Consider the following 17,416-nt stretch of genomic DNA (forward strand, 5'->3'; position numbering starts at 1 on the left):
TAGTGTGAGATGAGTGCAATTGTGCAGTAGTTTGAGCATTCTTTGGCATTGCCTTTCTTTGGGATTGGAATGAAAACTGACCTTTTCCAGTCCTGTGGCCACTGCTGAGTTTTCCAGATTTGCTGGCATATTGAGTGCAGCACTTTCACAGCATCATCTTTCAGGATTTGAAATAGCTCAACTGGAATTCCGTCACCTCCACTAGCTTTGTTCGTAGTGATGCTTTCTAAGGCCCACTTGACTTCACATTCCAGGATATCTGGCTCTAGGTGAGTGATCACACCATCATGATTATCTAGGCCGTTAAGATCTTTTTTGTACAGTTCTTCTGTGTATTTTTGCCACCTCTTCTTAATATCTTCTGCTTCTGTTAGGTCCATACCATTTCTGTCCTTTATTGAGCCCATCTTTGCATGAAATGTTCCTTTAGTATCTCTGATTTTCTTGAAGAGATCTCTAGTCTTTCCCATTCTGTTGTTTTCTTCTATTTCTTTGTATTGATCCCTGAGGAAGGCTTCTTATCTCTTCTTGCTATTCTTCAGAACTCTGCATTCAGATGCTTATATCTTTCCTTTTCTTCTTTGCTTTTCACTTCTCTTCTTTTCACAGCTATTTGTAAGGCCTCCCCAGATAGCCATTTTGCTTTTTTGCATTTCTTTACCATGGGGATGATCTTGATCCTTGTCTCCTATACAATGTCATGAACCTCTGTCCATAGTTCATCAGGCACTCTATCTATCAGATCTAGGCCCTTAAATCTATTTCTCACTTCCACTGTATAATCATAAGGGATTTGATTTAGGTCATACCTGAATGGTCTACTGGTTTTCCCTACTTTCTTCAATGTAAGTCTGAATTTGGCAATAAGGAGTTCATGATCTGAGACACAGTCAGCCCCCTGTTTTTGCTGACTGTACAGAGCTTCTCCATCTTTGGCCGCAAAGAATATAATCAATCTGATTTCGGTGTTGACCATCTGGTGATGTCCATGTGTAGAGTCTTCTCTTGTGTTATTGGAAGAGGGTGTTTGCTATGACCAGTGTGTTCTCTTGGCAAAACTCTATCAGCCTTTGCCCTGCTTCATTCTGTACTCCAAGGTCAAAGTTGCCTGTTACTCCAGGTGTTTCTTGACTTCTACTTTTGCATTCCAGTCCCCTATAATGAAAAGGACATCTTTTTTGGGTGTTAGTTCTAAAAGGTCTTGTAGGTCTTCATAGAACCGTTCAACTTCAGCTTCTTCAGTGTTACTGGTTGGGGCATAGACTTGGCTTACTGTGATATTGAATGGTTTGCCTTGGAAACGAACAGAGATCATCATTCTGTCGTTTTTGAGACTGCATCCAAGTACTGCATTTCGGACTCTTTTGTTGACCATGATGGCTACTCCATTTCTTCTGAGGGATTCCTGCCCGCAGTAGTAGATATAATGGTCATCTGAGTTAAATTCACCCATTCCAGTCCATTTTAGTTGGCTGATTCCTAGAATGTCAACGTTCACTCTTGCCATCTCCTGTTTGCGCACTTCCAATTTGCCTTGATTCATGGACCTAACATTCCAGGTTCCTATGCAATATTGCTCTTTACAGCATCGGACCTTGTTTCTATCACCAGTCACATCCACAACTGGGTATTGTTTTTGCTTTGGCTCCATCCCTTCATTCTTTCTGGAGTTATTTCTCCACTGATCTCCAGTAGCATATTGGGCACCTACCAACCTGGGGAGTTCCTCTTTCAGTATCCTATCATTTTGCCTTTTCATACTGTTCATGGGGTTCTCAAGGCAAGAATACTGAAGTGGTTTGCCATTCCCTTCTCCAGTGGACCACATTCTGTCAGACCTCTCCACCATGACCTGCCCGTTGGGTCGCCCCACAGGGCATGGCTTAGTTCGGGCAGGGCACGTCCAAGGAGCGGTGGCTGCGCGGGTGCAGGAGGGCCTAGAGGAGCTACTCCACGTTCAAGGTCAGGAGGGGTAGTGGTGAGGAGATACCCCTCATCCAAGGTAAGCAGCAGCGGCTGCACTTTGCTGGAGCAGCCGTGAAGAGATACCCCACGTCCAAGGTAAAAGAAACCCAAATAAGACGGTAGGTGTTGCAAGAGGACATCAGAGGGCAGACACACTGCAACCATAATCACAGAAAACTAGTCAATCTAATCACACGGACCACAGCTTTGTCTAACTCAATGAAACTATTTCTATCTAATCATCTATAAAATAAAAGATTCATATCCAGAATATGTAAAAAACCCTTATAATAATATAATAGAAAAAACAAACCAACAATTCAAAAAATGGGCAAGGACTTGGGACACTTTACAAAGGAAACATTTTAAGAAAGGCTAATACACACACTGAAAAAATGTTTGAAATCATTAGTCCGCAGGGAAATGTAAATTAAAACCATAAACAGTTGCCACTATCCATCCTTCAGTTCAGTTGTTCAATCGTGTCCAACTCTTTGCGACCCCATGAGGAAGCATGCCAGGCTTCCCTGTCCATCACCAACTCCAGGAGCCTGCTCAAACTCGAGTTCGGGATGCCATCCAACCATCTCATCCTCTGTTGTCCCCTTCTCTTCCCACCTTCAATCTTTCCCAGCATCAGGGTTTTTTTCAGTCAGTCAGTTCTTCACATCAGGTGGCCAAAGTAGTGGAGCTTCAACTTCTACATCAGTCCTTCCAATGAATATTTAGGACAGATTTCCTTTAGGACTGACTCATTTGATTTCCTTACAGTCCAATGGACTCTCAACAATCTCTTCCAACACTACAGTTCAAAAGTATCAATTCTTCAGCACTCAGCTTTCTTTATAGTCCAACTCTCACATCCATACACGACTACTGGAAAAACCATAGATTTTGACTAGACAGACCTTTGTCAGCAAAGTATCCATCCTTTCCCTTACTTTTTAGAAAGAGTTTATTGATGCGAACCAGCTTTTTTATGTCTTTTTGAATTTGTTATACAATATTTTTTATGTGGTTAATACTTTGGTTTTTGGGCCCCTAGGCATGTGGGATCCTAGCACCCTGAGCAGCGATTGAACCTGCACTGCCTGCATTGGAAGGCAGAGTTTTAATCACTGGACTGCCAGGGAAGTCCCTCCTTCCCACTTTTAAAATAATTATAACCTAAAAGGAAAAGACCAGTTAAGTGAAATGAACAAACTACTTGAAAACATAACAAACCTGACACGAGTAAATATATAAATAATCCTGTATTTACTGAAAATTTTGAATTCATAACTTAAAACCTCACAGCACAGAGTAGGAAATGGCAACCCACTCCAGTATTCTTGCCTGGAAAATTCGACGGACAGGGGAGCCTGGTGGGCTACAGTCCATGAGGTCGCAAAGGTCAGACACAACTGAGTGACTTTCACTTTCAAAAGAAAGAATGAGAAAGAAAAAAAAAATCACTAACTAACAGTCACATACTTGGTTCTGAAGGACAACTGTTATTTGATACTGTTTTGATTTCTGGAGATCAGATTTTTTAGTACTCATGCATAGGTTTTCTTCTTTCCTTTAGTATTAAAGGACAAAGTTGAAAGAGTATTCTATATACCTAGGAAAATTAAAGTGCATACCAAATGCATATTCAATCTCATAAGGACTGATTTATTAGTTCTTGCACACCCTTGTGAAAAGTGCATGATGCGCCAGGTCCCTTGGAGGCACATTCATTCTCACAGAAAAGAGTAGCATTTCAGGGTCAGGAACTGAGGTTTCATGGCGAGAAGTTCTACAACAGACATCAAAAATATTTTGGAAAACAATCATGCTCAAAATTTTAAAATAAATGGGAAATGTATGCCTTTAAAAACAAAAACAAAAAACCTCATACCAAGAAATCTGTAAGCCAAGGTGGTTTTCCTATGAATTCTATAAAACATTTAATGAAGATATAACTCTAGCTGTACACAAAGTCTGTCAGAAAAAATCCTTAATGAAATATTAGCAAATTGAGTTCAGTAATATATAAATATTCTTCGGCCATTCCTTGTAAAATGGGGAGTTTTTAATGTAATAAAGCCTTAGCAAATGTGACTGAAACCAACAATAATTATCCCTAAGTGATAAAATATGAGAACTATTACACTTAACAAAAATAAGATATTTAAGAATAAATGACAGAAGAAAAACACAATACAGTTACTTGAAAGCAACTCTAAAAATTAAGTAAATGGCATAAATCAAAATCTGTATTAAAATCTAGTTTGTTTCTGAACAGAAAAATATAGTAAAATACTGATTTTCCAAAAAAATAACATATAAATGTATGTATTTTCAATCAGAATTCCAAAAGACTATTTTCAGATATTCAATAAATCATATTAAAATTTAGTGGGTGAAGAGCCTAAAGAAAAGCTTTAACAGATTAAAACTAAGACACTGGCTTGACAGAGCAGAGCAAAGCCAATACCTCAAATCCAAAAAGTATACAGTATTAACATATTTTTATAATAATACATACTATTAATGAAATCACTGAAGATAATATAGCAATAAATATATGTTTATGATAAATATTACTATGTAAATGTTAAAAGAATGTAAAAGAAATTCAGAAAAAGATTCCCACATATATATGACTTAAATACATCTCAGTAGTGCCAATTGAGTTCACTGATGAATATCAACTATTTAGATGAAAAGATAAGTTATTTAATATATGTTACCACAAGTAATTACTCATCTGAAAAAACTGTACCCCAATCTTATCCTGCATACAAAAATAAATATCAAATTAAGTAAGATTTAAATGCTAAAATATAAAATAAAAAGCTTACAAGATAATCTTTATAGATTATAAAATTTTATTGAAAGGCAATAAAGAATTAAATAAATAAAAAGACACACAAAGTTCACAGTCAGTCAATATCATAAACATGCCAATTGTCTGTTGATCGACAGACTCAAAAAACAGTCCATCAAAATTCTGCTCTTACAATTTTGTTTTGTTAGCTACTTGGTAAAGTATTTCTAAAATGAACAGTAACAAGAATAGGTGATACATTCCTGAAGAAAAATTTTCAAGGATATGTGAACTATCAGGTTATCAAACAAGACTTATTGCAAAGCTAAATTAATTAAAAGAACATGGCACAGAAATAAACAAAAATTCCACTGGACAATGTGGGGGAAAGCCCATAGGTATACACTACAGAATAGCTTTTCAAGTAACTGTGTGAAGAAAACAGTATTTGATGATTGGTAATGAGATAATTTGTTAGTATTATGGCAAGAAATAAATTAATTCCCTAACCCAAACCATAAAACAGTTGAAACAGTTAACTCTATAAGAATTCAAAGAGCTATGTGTTAAAGGTAAAACCAATGAACATTTTAGGAAACAACATGAAATATCCTTCTGATGTCAGCCTAGAAAAGGTTTATCTAAATAAAATTTTTTAAAAATCAAATCACAAAAGACTCTAATATTTATTATCATTCAAATATATTAAAATTAATTTCAGCTTATGCAAAGACTTATTAGGTCAAGTCATGAGTTAGGAAAATTCATTTTTAATATTTATAACTGACATGTTTCTTCTTTACGATACTTAGAGAACTCCTACAATGCAGTTAAGAAAAGGTCAGCAGTGCAACAGCAAATGGGCAACAGATTTTGCAGTAGAGGAACCAGAAAGAGCCAAAAACATGAAAAAATATTCAACTAAATTATTAATCAGTTTTAAAAATGAATTCCATGTTATACCTGCTATGCTATGCTATGCTATGCTAAGTCACTTCAGTCATGTCCGACTCTGTGCGACCCCACAGACGGCAGCCCACCAGGCTCCCCCATCCCTGGGATTCTCCAGGCAAGAACACTGGAGTGGGCTGCCATTTCCTTCTACTATAATTACAAAATATTTAAGTCTAGTAATAAGTGTTGCCCAGATGCATAGTGACCAAAACTCTAAACAATGGTAGAAATATAAACAAATGAAAACAGTAAATTTTGCAGTTCTAGTAAGTTGAGAATGTACACATCCAATGCCTGAGCAATCACCTTCCATATGCACTCTAGAGCAGGGGTATGTAAATTATGTCTGAATGCTAAGTCCAAAAGCCACCTGTGTCCTATCTACATAACCCATGAGCTAAGAATGATTTTCACATTTTTAAACAGTTAAAAAACAAAAAAGACACATGAAAATAATGTTAAATTCAAAATTCAGTGCCAATAAAGTTTCACTGGAAACAAACACTAATCTCTTCATGTATTGTCTATGGTTGCTTTCATGCCGAAAAGACAGAGTTGAATATGCTGCAACAGAGATGGCAAAATATCTAAAATATTAACTATCTGGTCTTTTAGAGAAACAGTTAGTCAATTCCTATCCTAAACCAAAAGATTCTAAGTTTGTTTTTTGACAGAGACTCACCATAATAGATTTTACATGAATTCCACACATGATACTTTCTTAAATGAATCAAAAGACATACAAGGATGTTCATAGAGGAAAGACTGGCAATGGAAAAACTAGAAATATCAAGAAGTCTATAAACAGTAAAGCAGATTTTGAAATTGTGATATATTTTAAACAGAAGACCTAAAAGTATAAAACTCCTAAAAGAAAACACAGGGAAAAACTTTCATTACACTGGAAGAGGCAATACATTTTTGTATATGACACCAAAAGCACAGGCAGCAAAAGCAAAAATAAACAAATGGGACAAACAATTTTTAAAACTTCTGCACATCCAAAGAAACTATCAACAGAGTAAAAGGGCATCACATGGAATGGAATAAAGTATTTGCAAATCATACATCTGATAAGGAATAATACCCAGAATACATAAAGAACTCATAAATCAACTGTAAGAATAAAAAATCAAAAATGATCATAGGACTTGAAAAACACATTTCTGCCAGAACACAAATGGCCAACAAGCATATCAAAAGGTGGTATTTGCAGCATTACTCACATAGACCAAGAGGCAGAAGCAACCCAAATGCCCATCAATAAAACAGATAAACAAAATGTGGTATTAGCCATACAACAGAGTATTACTCATTCTTAAAAAAGAAGAAAACCAAAAAAAAAAAAAAGAAGAAGAAAACCCTAATACATGTTACAACACGTAAAAACCTTAAGACGGGAGGGTGTTTTTGTTCAATGGGTATAGAAATTTCAGTTTTGCAAGACAAAATAGTTTCAGAGATTTGTTGCACAAAAATGTGAATGTACTTAATATTACGAAACTGTACACTTAAAAATGATTAAGATGGTAAATTCTGCATTATGTGTTTTTTACCACAATTAAACTGATAAGAGCAGATACTACACTTGATCTTAGCCAAAAGGCCGAGAAGCGATTTTTACCACAATTAAAAATGAATAAACAGAAATTTATTAGGGTGGGCGTTAATAATGAATTACACATCAGTGATGAATGAATGAGAGCTAAACAATGAATACAGACAAATACCAAGTATAATGAAAAAACAAAGTGGTAACATATAGAATGATTCAAAAATAATACAAAATTCATAAATAAGCAAAACCAAACAATATACTGATCAATAATGAAAATGTGGTTAAAAACTATAAAGACAGGCAAAGAAAAATGGCAATAAATACATATTTATGAATAACAATTATAAATGTCAATGGAGTAAAAGCTGCAATCACAAGACACATGATAGCTGATTGGATAACAAGAATGTACAATCATATTGCCTATAAGAGACCCACTTTAGGGCAAAAGACATGAACAGACTGAAAGTGAGGGAATGGAAACTGCATTTCATGTAAATGGAAATGACAACAAAGTGATAGCAACATTAAAAAAAAAAAAGATTTTAAAACAAACATCGTAAAGGCAGACAAAGAAGGACACTATATAATAACAAAAGGATCATTAATACAGAGCACCTAAACACATAAAACAGTGTACTAACAGACATAAAAAAGAAACCGAGGGGAACATAACAACAGTAGGGGATTTCAAAACCCCACTGACATCAATGGACAGACTGTCCAAACTGAAAACCAATAAGGCAACAGAAACTCTAAACGATAAAATTCAACACCCATTCATTAAAAACTTACCAAAACAAGTACAAAGGGAACGTATTTCAACATAATAAAAGCTATTTATGACAAACCCACAGTCAATGTAACACCCCACAGTGAAAGCCTAAAAGCCTTCCTGCTAAATTCTCCAACAGTACAAGCATGTCCACCCTCATCACTTCTCTTCAACATAGTACTGGAAATCTTAGCCACAGCAAAGACAAGAACAAGAAGACATATCCAAATTGGAAGGGAAGAAGTAAAACTGTCACTGTATGCAGATGATACAATATTCATACAAAAAACCCTAAAGACTCCACACAAAACAATTAGAATAAATGAATTCAGCAAGATAATAGGACACAGTTCAATATATAGAAATCTGTTGCATTTCTTTACACTAACAATGAAGTCACAAACAGAAAGTTTAAAAATAATCTCATTTAAAATTGTTTAAACCAAAAAAAAAAGGAATAAACCTAACCAAGCAGGTAAACGACATATGCTGAAAACTATAAAATATTGACATCAGATTTGAAGAATTAATATTGCTAAAATGGCCACACTATACACCACAATCTACTGATTTAATGCAATCCCTATCAAATTATCCATGACATTTTCCACAAACGATCCTAAAAGAAAAAATGATCCTAAAATTTACACAGAATCACAAAGACCAACAATTGCCAAAGCAGTTCAGAGGAAGAAGAACAAAGGTAGAGGAACAACATCCCAGACTTCAGACAATACTGCAAACCTACAGCAATCAAAACATGAAGGTTTTGGCACAAAAACAGATATATGGATCAACAGAACAAAACAGAGAGGCCAAAAATACGACCACATTCCTACAGTCAATTAATCCTCAACAAAGGGGCAATATACAATGGAGAAAAGACAGTCTTTCTAGTAAGTGGTGTTCGGCAAGTTGGACAGTGTCATATAAATCACTAAAGTTAGACCACTCCCTAACACCAGACATCAAAATGGATGCAAAATGACTTAAAAACTTAAAGATAACACATGAAACGTTAAATTCCTAGAGGAGAACATAAGCAAACCATTCTCAGACATAAAATTTTCTTAGATCAGTCTCTCAAGGTAAAAGAAGTAAAAGCAAGAATAAATGGAACCTAACCAAACTTAAAAAGCTTTTGCACAGCAAAGGAAAACCATTAAAAAAAAAAAAAAAAGACAACCTACCTACAGAATGGAAGAAAATATTTGCTAACAATGTGACTGGCAAAGGCTTAATTTCCAAAATAAGCAAACACATCATACAACTCAGTATCAAAAAAACAATTCACTCCAAAAAATGGGCATAAGACCTAAATAGACATTTCTCTAAAGACATACAGATGGCCAACAGGCACATGAAAAGATGCTCTGCATAGCTAATTACTAGAAAAATGCAAATCAAAACTACAATGACCTCACACTGGTCAGAATGGCCATCGTCAACAAGTTCACAAATAATAAATGCTGGAGAGAGTGTAGAGGAAAAGGAAGCCTCCTACACTGTTAGTGGGAATGTAAACTGAGACAGTCACCACAGAAAACAATCTGAAGTTTTCTTAAAAAACTAAAAAGTTACTATATGATCCAGCAATTCCATTCCTAGACACATATCCAGGAAAGAGGAAACAAATTTGAAAAGATACATGCACACCAATGTTCATAGCAGCATTATTTGCAACAGCTAAGACATAGAAGCAAATTAAATGTCCATCAACAGATGAAAGGATAAATGTGATACACAACACACTTCCAGATTCTCCCTACTGAGTTTCCAAATCTTCCTAGCCAAGAACCAAGATATTGCAGAACAAAAACAAGACATCTCACGTGTATCGTTTCGGAATATCTGAGCCACAGATCGACAAGCATAATAAAACTGTCGTTTTAAACCACTATGGTGATCTGTTAAGCAGCACATTATCAGTAATAAGAATGCAAATTCAAACTATGCTTTATCTTAAATAATTTAGACAGCAGGCTCTAGAAAACTATTAACTGATTTAAGAAATGACACTAGTGTTAACAAAGTCAAATTTCTAAAATATGCATGTTAGGTACTTAAAATTCTTTCACAAAATAACTGTGAGAAAAGGAGTATTTTCTAAATTAATATTACTTAACATGAAGTTTTGGAGAAGGCAATGGCACCCCACTCCAGTAGTCTTGCCTGGAAAATCCCAAGGACGGAGGAGCCTGGTGGGCTGCCATCTACGGGGTTGCACAGAGTCGGACACAACTGAAGTGACTTAGCAGCAGCAGCAGCAACATGAAGTTTAAAGATGTATATATTTAAATTAACAAGTAGTTGAATTAACATGGATCAACAGACACCTGATTTTCATCTATATGTCTAAGACAACATGCACTGTAGAAATTAAAAACTTAAGTGTTGTGATCTTTTCATTGGAAAATGGATGAGAACCCTGTATTTGAATCATCTTATATTTAAACATTTGTCTTATACTTTCAACTCTACCAATCTTTTATACTAGTTATCAATATAAACTAAAATTCATATGCAACTCATGTCTTCCTTTCAGTCTCTAAGTTTTCCCGTCACCACTCAGTTTTAAAGATAACAATCTTAAAATAAAAGTGTAACTTGTTTTCAAATACATATTCCTTTTAGCAACATAGAAATAAAGAAAAAATTAGTTTAAAAACTTAATACAATGCTTAATTCAAAAAAAAAAACTATGTTTTTATTTAATAAACTAGAAAATTATTAAGAATGGTGAGGTGTTTTAAGTTAAAGTCATCTCAGTTTTATACCCATGTTTTTATCTTTAAAGACAACTCTAGGTTTTGATTTCAACATTTTCATAAAGAAGATATTCCTTCAAATGCTGGAAGGACAAAAACAATACTCAGCAATAGGCCATATAAACAGAAATTTTTAAGTAGCTCTGAGGTTTAAAAAAAAAACAACACTGCTCAACTTATTAGTTCTTTTAAAAATTGAACTGCACTGATAAGACAGATGTTTTATAATTCAAACACAAACTGATGTTGACACTCTGTGTGCTCAGTTGCTTCAGCTGTGCCTGACTCTCTGCAACTCTATGGGCTGCAGCCTGTCAGGATCCTTTGTTCATGGCAATTCTCCATGCAATAACACTGGAGTGGGTCGGCACACCCTACTCCAGGGGAATCTTCTGAACCCAGGGATTGAACCCACGTCTCGAACCCACGTCTCCTGTGTCTCCTGAATTGCAAGCGGATTCTTTACTGCTGATAGACGGTACCAAAAACTCGTCATGGTTAACACTCATTAAAATATCTCTAAATTACTTTACAAAATATCCTTTTATTTCTACCGAATAACAATTACTATTCAAGACCTGTGATTCCAGTGAACCAGGGGGCAGTTCAGAAATAGGTAACAAGAGATTTAAGAGGAGCTTAGAGGAGCTTGGGAGTTAAGATAAACCTGCATTCAAATCCTGGTTGTACCACTTTAAATGATGTCTCTAAGCCTTAGTTTCCTCCTTGGTAAAACAGAAACAGCTGTAATATCTTCATCCAGAGGGTTGTTATGGCAGAGATTACACACCTGGTAACAATTCCCTTTCTCTTCATTGAGAGATCCTTAATTTTACTGTTGGACCAACAGGCACAGCTAAAGGACAATCCTAGTTTTCTTCAAAATCAGGATGGCTAATGAAATGGAAACCAATGTATATATGTAGAGTTTCTAGGAAAGTTCTTTAAGAGGCTGATTCCATTGAGAAGTATGCCTTTTTGCCTTCCTCCCTAACCCATCACAAGCTGAAGACACAGCAGGAATCTCAGAACATCAGAGAATGGAAGCCAAACACTAAGGAAGTGATAAAGAAAACCAGAACACCCTGTATTCCTGATAACCAGAGCATTTTTTCATCTAGGCTTTTTTCACATAGAAAATAAGTTTTTCCCAGGTTCGATACACGATACTGGATGCTTGGGGCTAGAGCACTGGGACGACCCAGAGGGATGGTATGGGGAGGGAGGAGGGAGGAGGGTTCAGGATGGGGAACACATGTATACCCGTGGTGGATTCATTTTGATATTTGGCAAAACTAATACAATTATGTAAAGTTTAAAAATAAAATAAAATTTAAAAAATAAAAAATAAATAAATAAAGTTTTTCTATTGTGTTTCTGTTATATCAACACATGGTTGAATCTAATCTACCAGTTATATAATGATCAAGATTTTAAAAAAGTAATACATGTAAAGTTTTTCACAAATAAACTAGTATACTGCAAGTGATCAAAACAATAAGAATAGTTTTTTAATCCAAAGACTGCACACGAAAATTCAACAATGCTCTTATTTTTCCCTTGAAGTTGTCGAGTTTGTTACATTCAATGAACTTTTTCTATCAGTAAGAAAATTAACCACTGGTAAATGACCAAGTGGTTATCTTTGTTATTATCATTTACTCGCCAAGTCGTGCCTGACTCTTTTGCAACCCCATGGACTGTAGCCCACAAGGTTCCTTTGTCCATAGGATTTCCTAGGCAAGAATATCAGAGTGGGTGGCCACTTCCTTCTCCAGGAGATCCTCCCAATCCAGGGACTGAAACTGCACTGGCAGGTGGATTCTTCCCTGGTGGTTACCTTAGAGCCATTCAGTCGATGGAAGTCCTTGATTTAAAGAAGCAGTTATCTAAAAGCATTTTTTAAAAAATCTCTCAACAACCAGGTCCTACTGTATAAACACAGGGAACTATACTCAATATCCTATAAATGGAAATGAATATTAAAAAAATGTATAACACAATCACTTTGCTGTATAGCAGAAATTGACATTGTAAATAAACTATATGTCAATAAAAATTATTTTTGAACTTCTTTCAAACTGCACATAAATAATGTGAAGCAATGGTTAAAGGAACATGAGTTATACATCAGTCATTTCCACTACCAACATGTTACCTTAAAAAATCGACAGTACAATTCTCCAGACAAATGACAAACTAGAAGGTGGACAACTCTACTTTCTCTTCTGATTTGCATAAAATATTGAAGATTTTTTTTTTCTTTTAAATCTCTTTCATTGAAAACACTATATATTTGGAACGCCAATTTAACTATTTTCATGTTTAAACCAAATTTCCCGAAGTCCTCACTGATAGGGTTACAGTAGCAGACACTGTAGTTTGCTGAAAGGTTGCACCCTAGAAAGGCTGAACTTGATTTATAAAACAAATACTTGAAGTTCCCATCCTAGTGGTCTTGGGCAATGAACACACAGTTAGGTCTGGTATTACACAAGACATTTTCAGGCACCTGCCTGAGATATAGTGAATCTCCTTTTTTTCTGGACATCAAGACAAAATGGTAGGCCTCAAATGGCCATCTTTGGAATCAGAAACTTCCAGAATACCATCTATATAGTGGTCTGCCCTTCTCTCTATATGTAGAGGTCTATGTTCCTGAGCTCCCTTATGGAGGCAGAGCAGCCTCCTCTTCCAAGCTAGTTACTTCTCTGCCTTCAACAGCCCCTTAATTATAAACTACCAGAAAGAGGGAGATAAACGGTAATCTTTACCACACCATTTGCGTTCAACATTTGGTTTAAAATCCCCTGCTTGCAAACCCCTAGCCTAAAAATGCTTGCAGGGCTGGAGCAAAAAAGAGTACCTGCACCAGAAATACAAAATCCAAACGTTGTGTGTCAAGAGCCACATGGAGCAGCATGCTTAGTACTTTACTGCCTTAAGATTTCTGCTTTAAAACTGTTGGTACTGCAACATCTTTCACAAAAAAAGTATCCAATCAAAAGCATCATTAGAAAGCTATTTGATTAATTACTATTACTATTAATTACTATTTCTGGCATACAGACTTGAGCAAAGGCATATCCAGAAGCAGGAAATCAAAAATTACTTGCTGAACGTGAAGCAATGGCTGAGGAATACCTTCTAACAGCATGTTTTACTTTTTGACCCTGTTCCCCCGACCACAGACAACTGGTTCAAAGATACACCAGCTGGACCAATTATAATCTTTTTACTAGGAACTTAAAATCTAAAATGGATAAACAAAAAGACTAAAAGTCACTGGAGCATAACTGCTTTTTGGCAGTACTAGAGAGAGCAGGCCCATGATCACGTTTCATTGAGTTCCCTGGAGGAAATGTGTTCTTTATCTCCTCCCTGATATCTGTGAAATACCCCAGTACACTTCTAAATGTTTTTTCTTGAGAAAAGCAAGCAAAAGTCTATTTTTGAAACTTGCATGCAATAAAAAGGACATTTAATAATTAAATCCACTGAAGATCAGGAACGCTAGTTACTTTTCAATATGCAATCTAAAGAACTGTTACCACTCAAAAAATATTAACAAACTAATTCCAAAGAGAAGGAAGGTACTACTAGATCCCTTTAGTGAAGGTAAACAGAAAACAAAACAAAACAAAAGCACATTTCCCTTGCCTTAGGAATTTTAGATGATGAAATTTATCCATCATAAGCAAGTGCATGAACATCCTTTGATGATTCATCAATTCTATTCTTAGATTCACTAAACTTACTGTGGCAATCATTTAATGATGTACATAAGTCAAAACATGCCAATTATATCTCAATAAAACTGGAAGAAAAAATTCTATTCTTGGAATTTATTCTACACAAACACTTCAATAAGTAGACAAAAACGTGTACAGAAATGCATACTTAACACTGTTTGTAACAGTAAAAAGTTGAAAATAATATCACACATGTAAAAGAGGAATCTGGTTAACTTACAGTACAGTGAGACAATAAAATACTGAGTACACACTAAAAAGGATAAAATGGGTCCATAAACACTAACAGAAGATGTCCAGGCAGTTGTATGAAAAATGCAAGAACAGTACACTCTTCCCGCCCATCACATAAAGATATGTATTCACATTCATAGAAAAAAGTCTGGAAAGATATATATTACACTTTCAAACCAGATTCTCTTTGGAGAATGGTAAAGATAAAGGTTTTTATTTTCTGCTTTATTCATTTTTGTATTATAAAATTGAATGTATTACTTTTATAATCTAAGAAACAAAGTTTCTTTTAAGAAAATCATGTAACAATGGAAAAAATATGAAGAGAGAATTAAGAGACCCTGTAAACAAAGTTTGAGTGATAAGTTCAACATGATCCACACATATACAAACCATGGCTATATTTCAATAGTAATAACTACAAGAATATTTAAAGAAAAGAGTAAGATTCTTACAAGTCAGATTAACTTTATTAAAACACTAAGATGGTGTGGAAAGATCTAAACCAAATCAAGTTGGACCATCACACTAATTAGCCCTAATTAATCACTGTGATAGATAAATGCCTTCTCTAGACTTGTATTTATTATCTAAGACACCACTGTTTTGGGTTTTTTTTTAAGAATGGTACTTACAGTTCTCTACAATTTCATCAAAAACTGCACCAGTTTTCTGCTCAAACTGAAAAAGCAAAAAAAGAAAAGTAACATTATTATCATTCTTCATTCATACTTTTTAGTATCCCTTCTTCCTCCCTTAAGAGCCGTAATCTTCACCCAAAGTATGCAAATTCATAACAATAGAAACAAAAACACTACCAAATAGAGTAAAACAAAAATTTAGTATGGATAAAAGGGTTCTCAGGCCAAAACTTCCAAACCAAAAGTTAAGAGATATATACATACTCTCCCTATTAAAAAAGCTATTTTTTAAGGTTTTATAAAAACTGAAGTATAGTTGATCTACAATGTTTCAGGTATACAACAAAGTGATTTGGAAAAGCTACAAATCACTTTTCTATCACATAACACAAAAGATGATATACATTTGTAATAATAATAAAACACAGCCAACACTTACTGAGAACTTTCAACACTTATTATTAGAACTATGTTAAACTTCTAATCAAAACTGAACAGAACAATCGCATCAATAGGTTTTACTCTCAGGCGAAAGCCAGAAATCTGCTGCTCTTTAAATCAAAGTTAGTCAAATTACAGAAATGATTCCTTTTTGAGTATGTTAGGGCCCAATACAGAAACAGAGCCAAGTATAAAGTAATTTCAGACCTTTAAAACAGACACAGAGAAGGGGAAATCTAAAGCAGAGGGAACTCCACTCAGAAGCTGATAAAGACACAACTAGCATTTTTCACTTCTAGTCTTTAAAGCCCTCCTCATTTTGCCAAGTGTGAGCATTCCAACCTCCTGCCTCCCTACCTACTATTCATCCATGAGGCAAGAAGAGAAGCAAGTCTGCTTCATGATAAACCCACTAAACTACAGGTGAGTCTCCCCATTCAAAGGGGAAACTTCAGGGAAAAAGAACTACCTAGCTACCTACATAACTACAAATAAAACACAACAGCTAGCTATAGTAATCAATAATATCTAAGATTCATTGAACAAAAAGACAATCAAGGATCCCAGATTTCTGAAAGAAATTAACTCTGTGAAAGAGAAGGTTCAAGAAGAATTAAAGAATAACCACTCCAGGAGGAAACAATTTACAGAAAAGAAGTTTCTACTTTTAAGTGCTGAGATACGTGAGAGGCTACAGATACAAAAACTAAACCCAGATGGCCATGAAAAGGAGACATATGAAAATATTAGCAGACAAGAAAATAAAAATTTTGCTGGGCAAGCTTTTGACAAAAGTTCTAAAAACTTCCAAAAAAAACAAAACAAAAAGTTAGAGTTGAAAGATATTTTATATGAAAACATGAAAGATGAAGCAATGAGGTATAAAAGAAATCTCAAAGGCAAATCCAAGGAAGAGAACAATAAACAGGTGAAATAATAGAAGAAAATTTCCCTGAACTAAATAAATGGATATTTGAGATTGAATGGGTATACCAAATACCAAAGAGAAAGTGGGGGGCGGGAAGGCACATCCTGGTGAAATTTCAAAATTTCAAAAAGAAAACAAAAAGAAAAATAAAAAATTATCATGCAGATGATTCATTAAACACATTTAACATAACTGAATTCAACTATATAAACAGTGAAAAAGGAAAGAAACAGTAAAGGCCACTTTACCTACCATTCCACTCAATGAGCTATGTGAATAAAAGGGAAACGGGAGACATGACTCTGCAAGCCAAAGAATGAAAGCACTGGGCTACACTGAAAAGGGGTTTGAGTGTTTGAAGAAAATGCATTTTTTGGACAACACTGCCTTTTTCTTTTTCTGGTGATGAAAATGATCTAAAACTGATGTGGTTGCACAACTGTGAAAATACAACTATTGAATTATATGCTTTAAATGGGTGAATTGCATGACATATGAACTACATCTCTATTAAGCTGTTCTAAAAACACATTAAGAAAACTATTTCCATGAAGTCTTGCATATTAAAAACTGAAAGGCACAAATGAAACAAGAGTAACTAGGGAA

At 35.0% G+C, this 17,416-nt stretch overlaps 1 protein-coding gene across 4 annotated transcripts in view; it reads right to left on the reverse strand.

Moving 5' to 3' along the window:
- ZMYM4 (zinc finger, MYM-type 4) overlaps nucleotides 1-17,416 on the reverse strand; it is a 163,543-nt gene that overhangs the window by 101,618 nt on the left and 44,509 nt on the right. For all 4 annotated transcript variants that reach the window (XM_010841194.1, XM_010841191.1, XM_010841192.1 and 1 more), the window contains one exon: nucleotides 15,436-15,481. In XM_010841194.1, coding sequence (XP_010839496.1) covers nucleotides 15,436-15,481 — 46 coding nt within the window. The remainder of the gene's footprint in view (nucleotides 1-15,435; nucleotides 15,482-17,416) is intronic.

This window comes from Bison bison, unplaced genomic scaffold (assembly GCF_000754665.1).
Source record: "Bison bison bison isolate TAMUID 2011002044 unplaced genomic scaffold, Bison_UMD1.0 scf7180017864158, whole genome shotgun sequence".
In the NCBI taxonomy this organism is placed as follows: domain Eukaryota; kingdom Metazoa; phylum Chordata; class Mammalia; order Artiodactyla; family Bovidae; genus Bison; species Bison bison.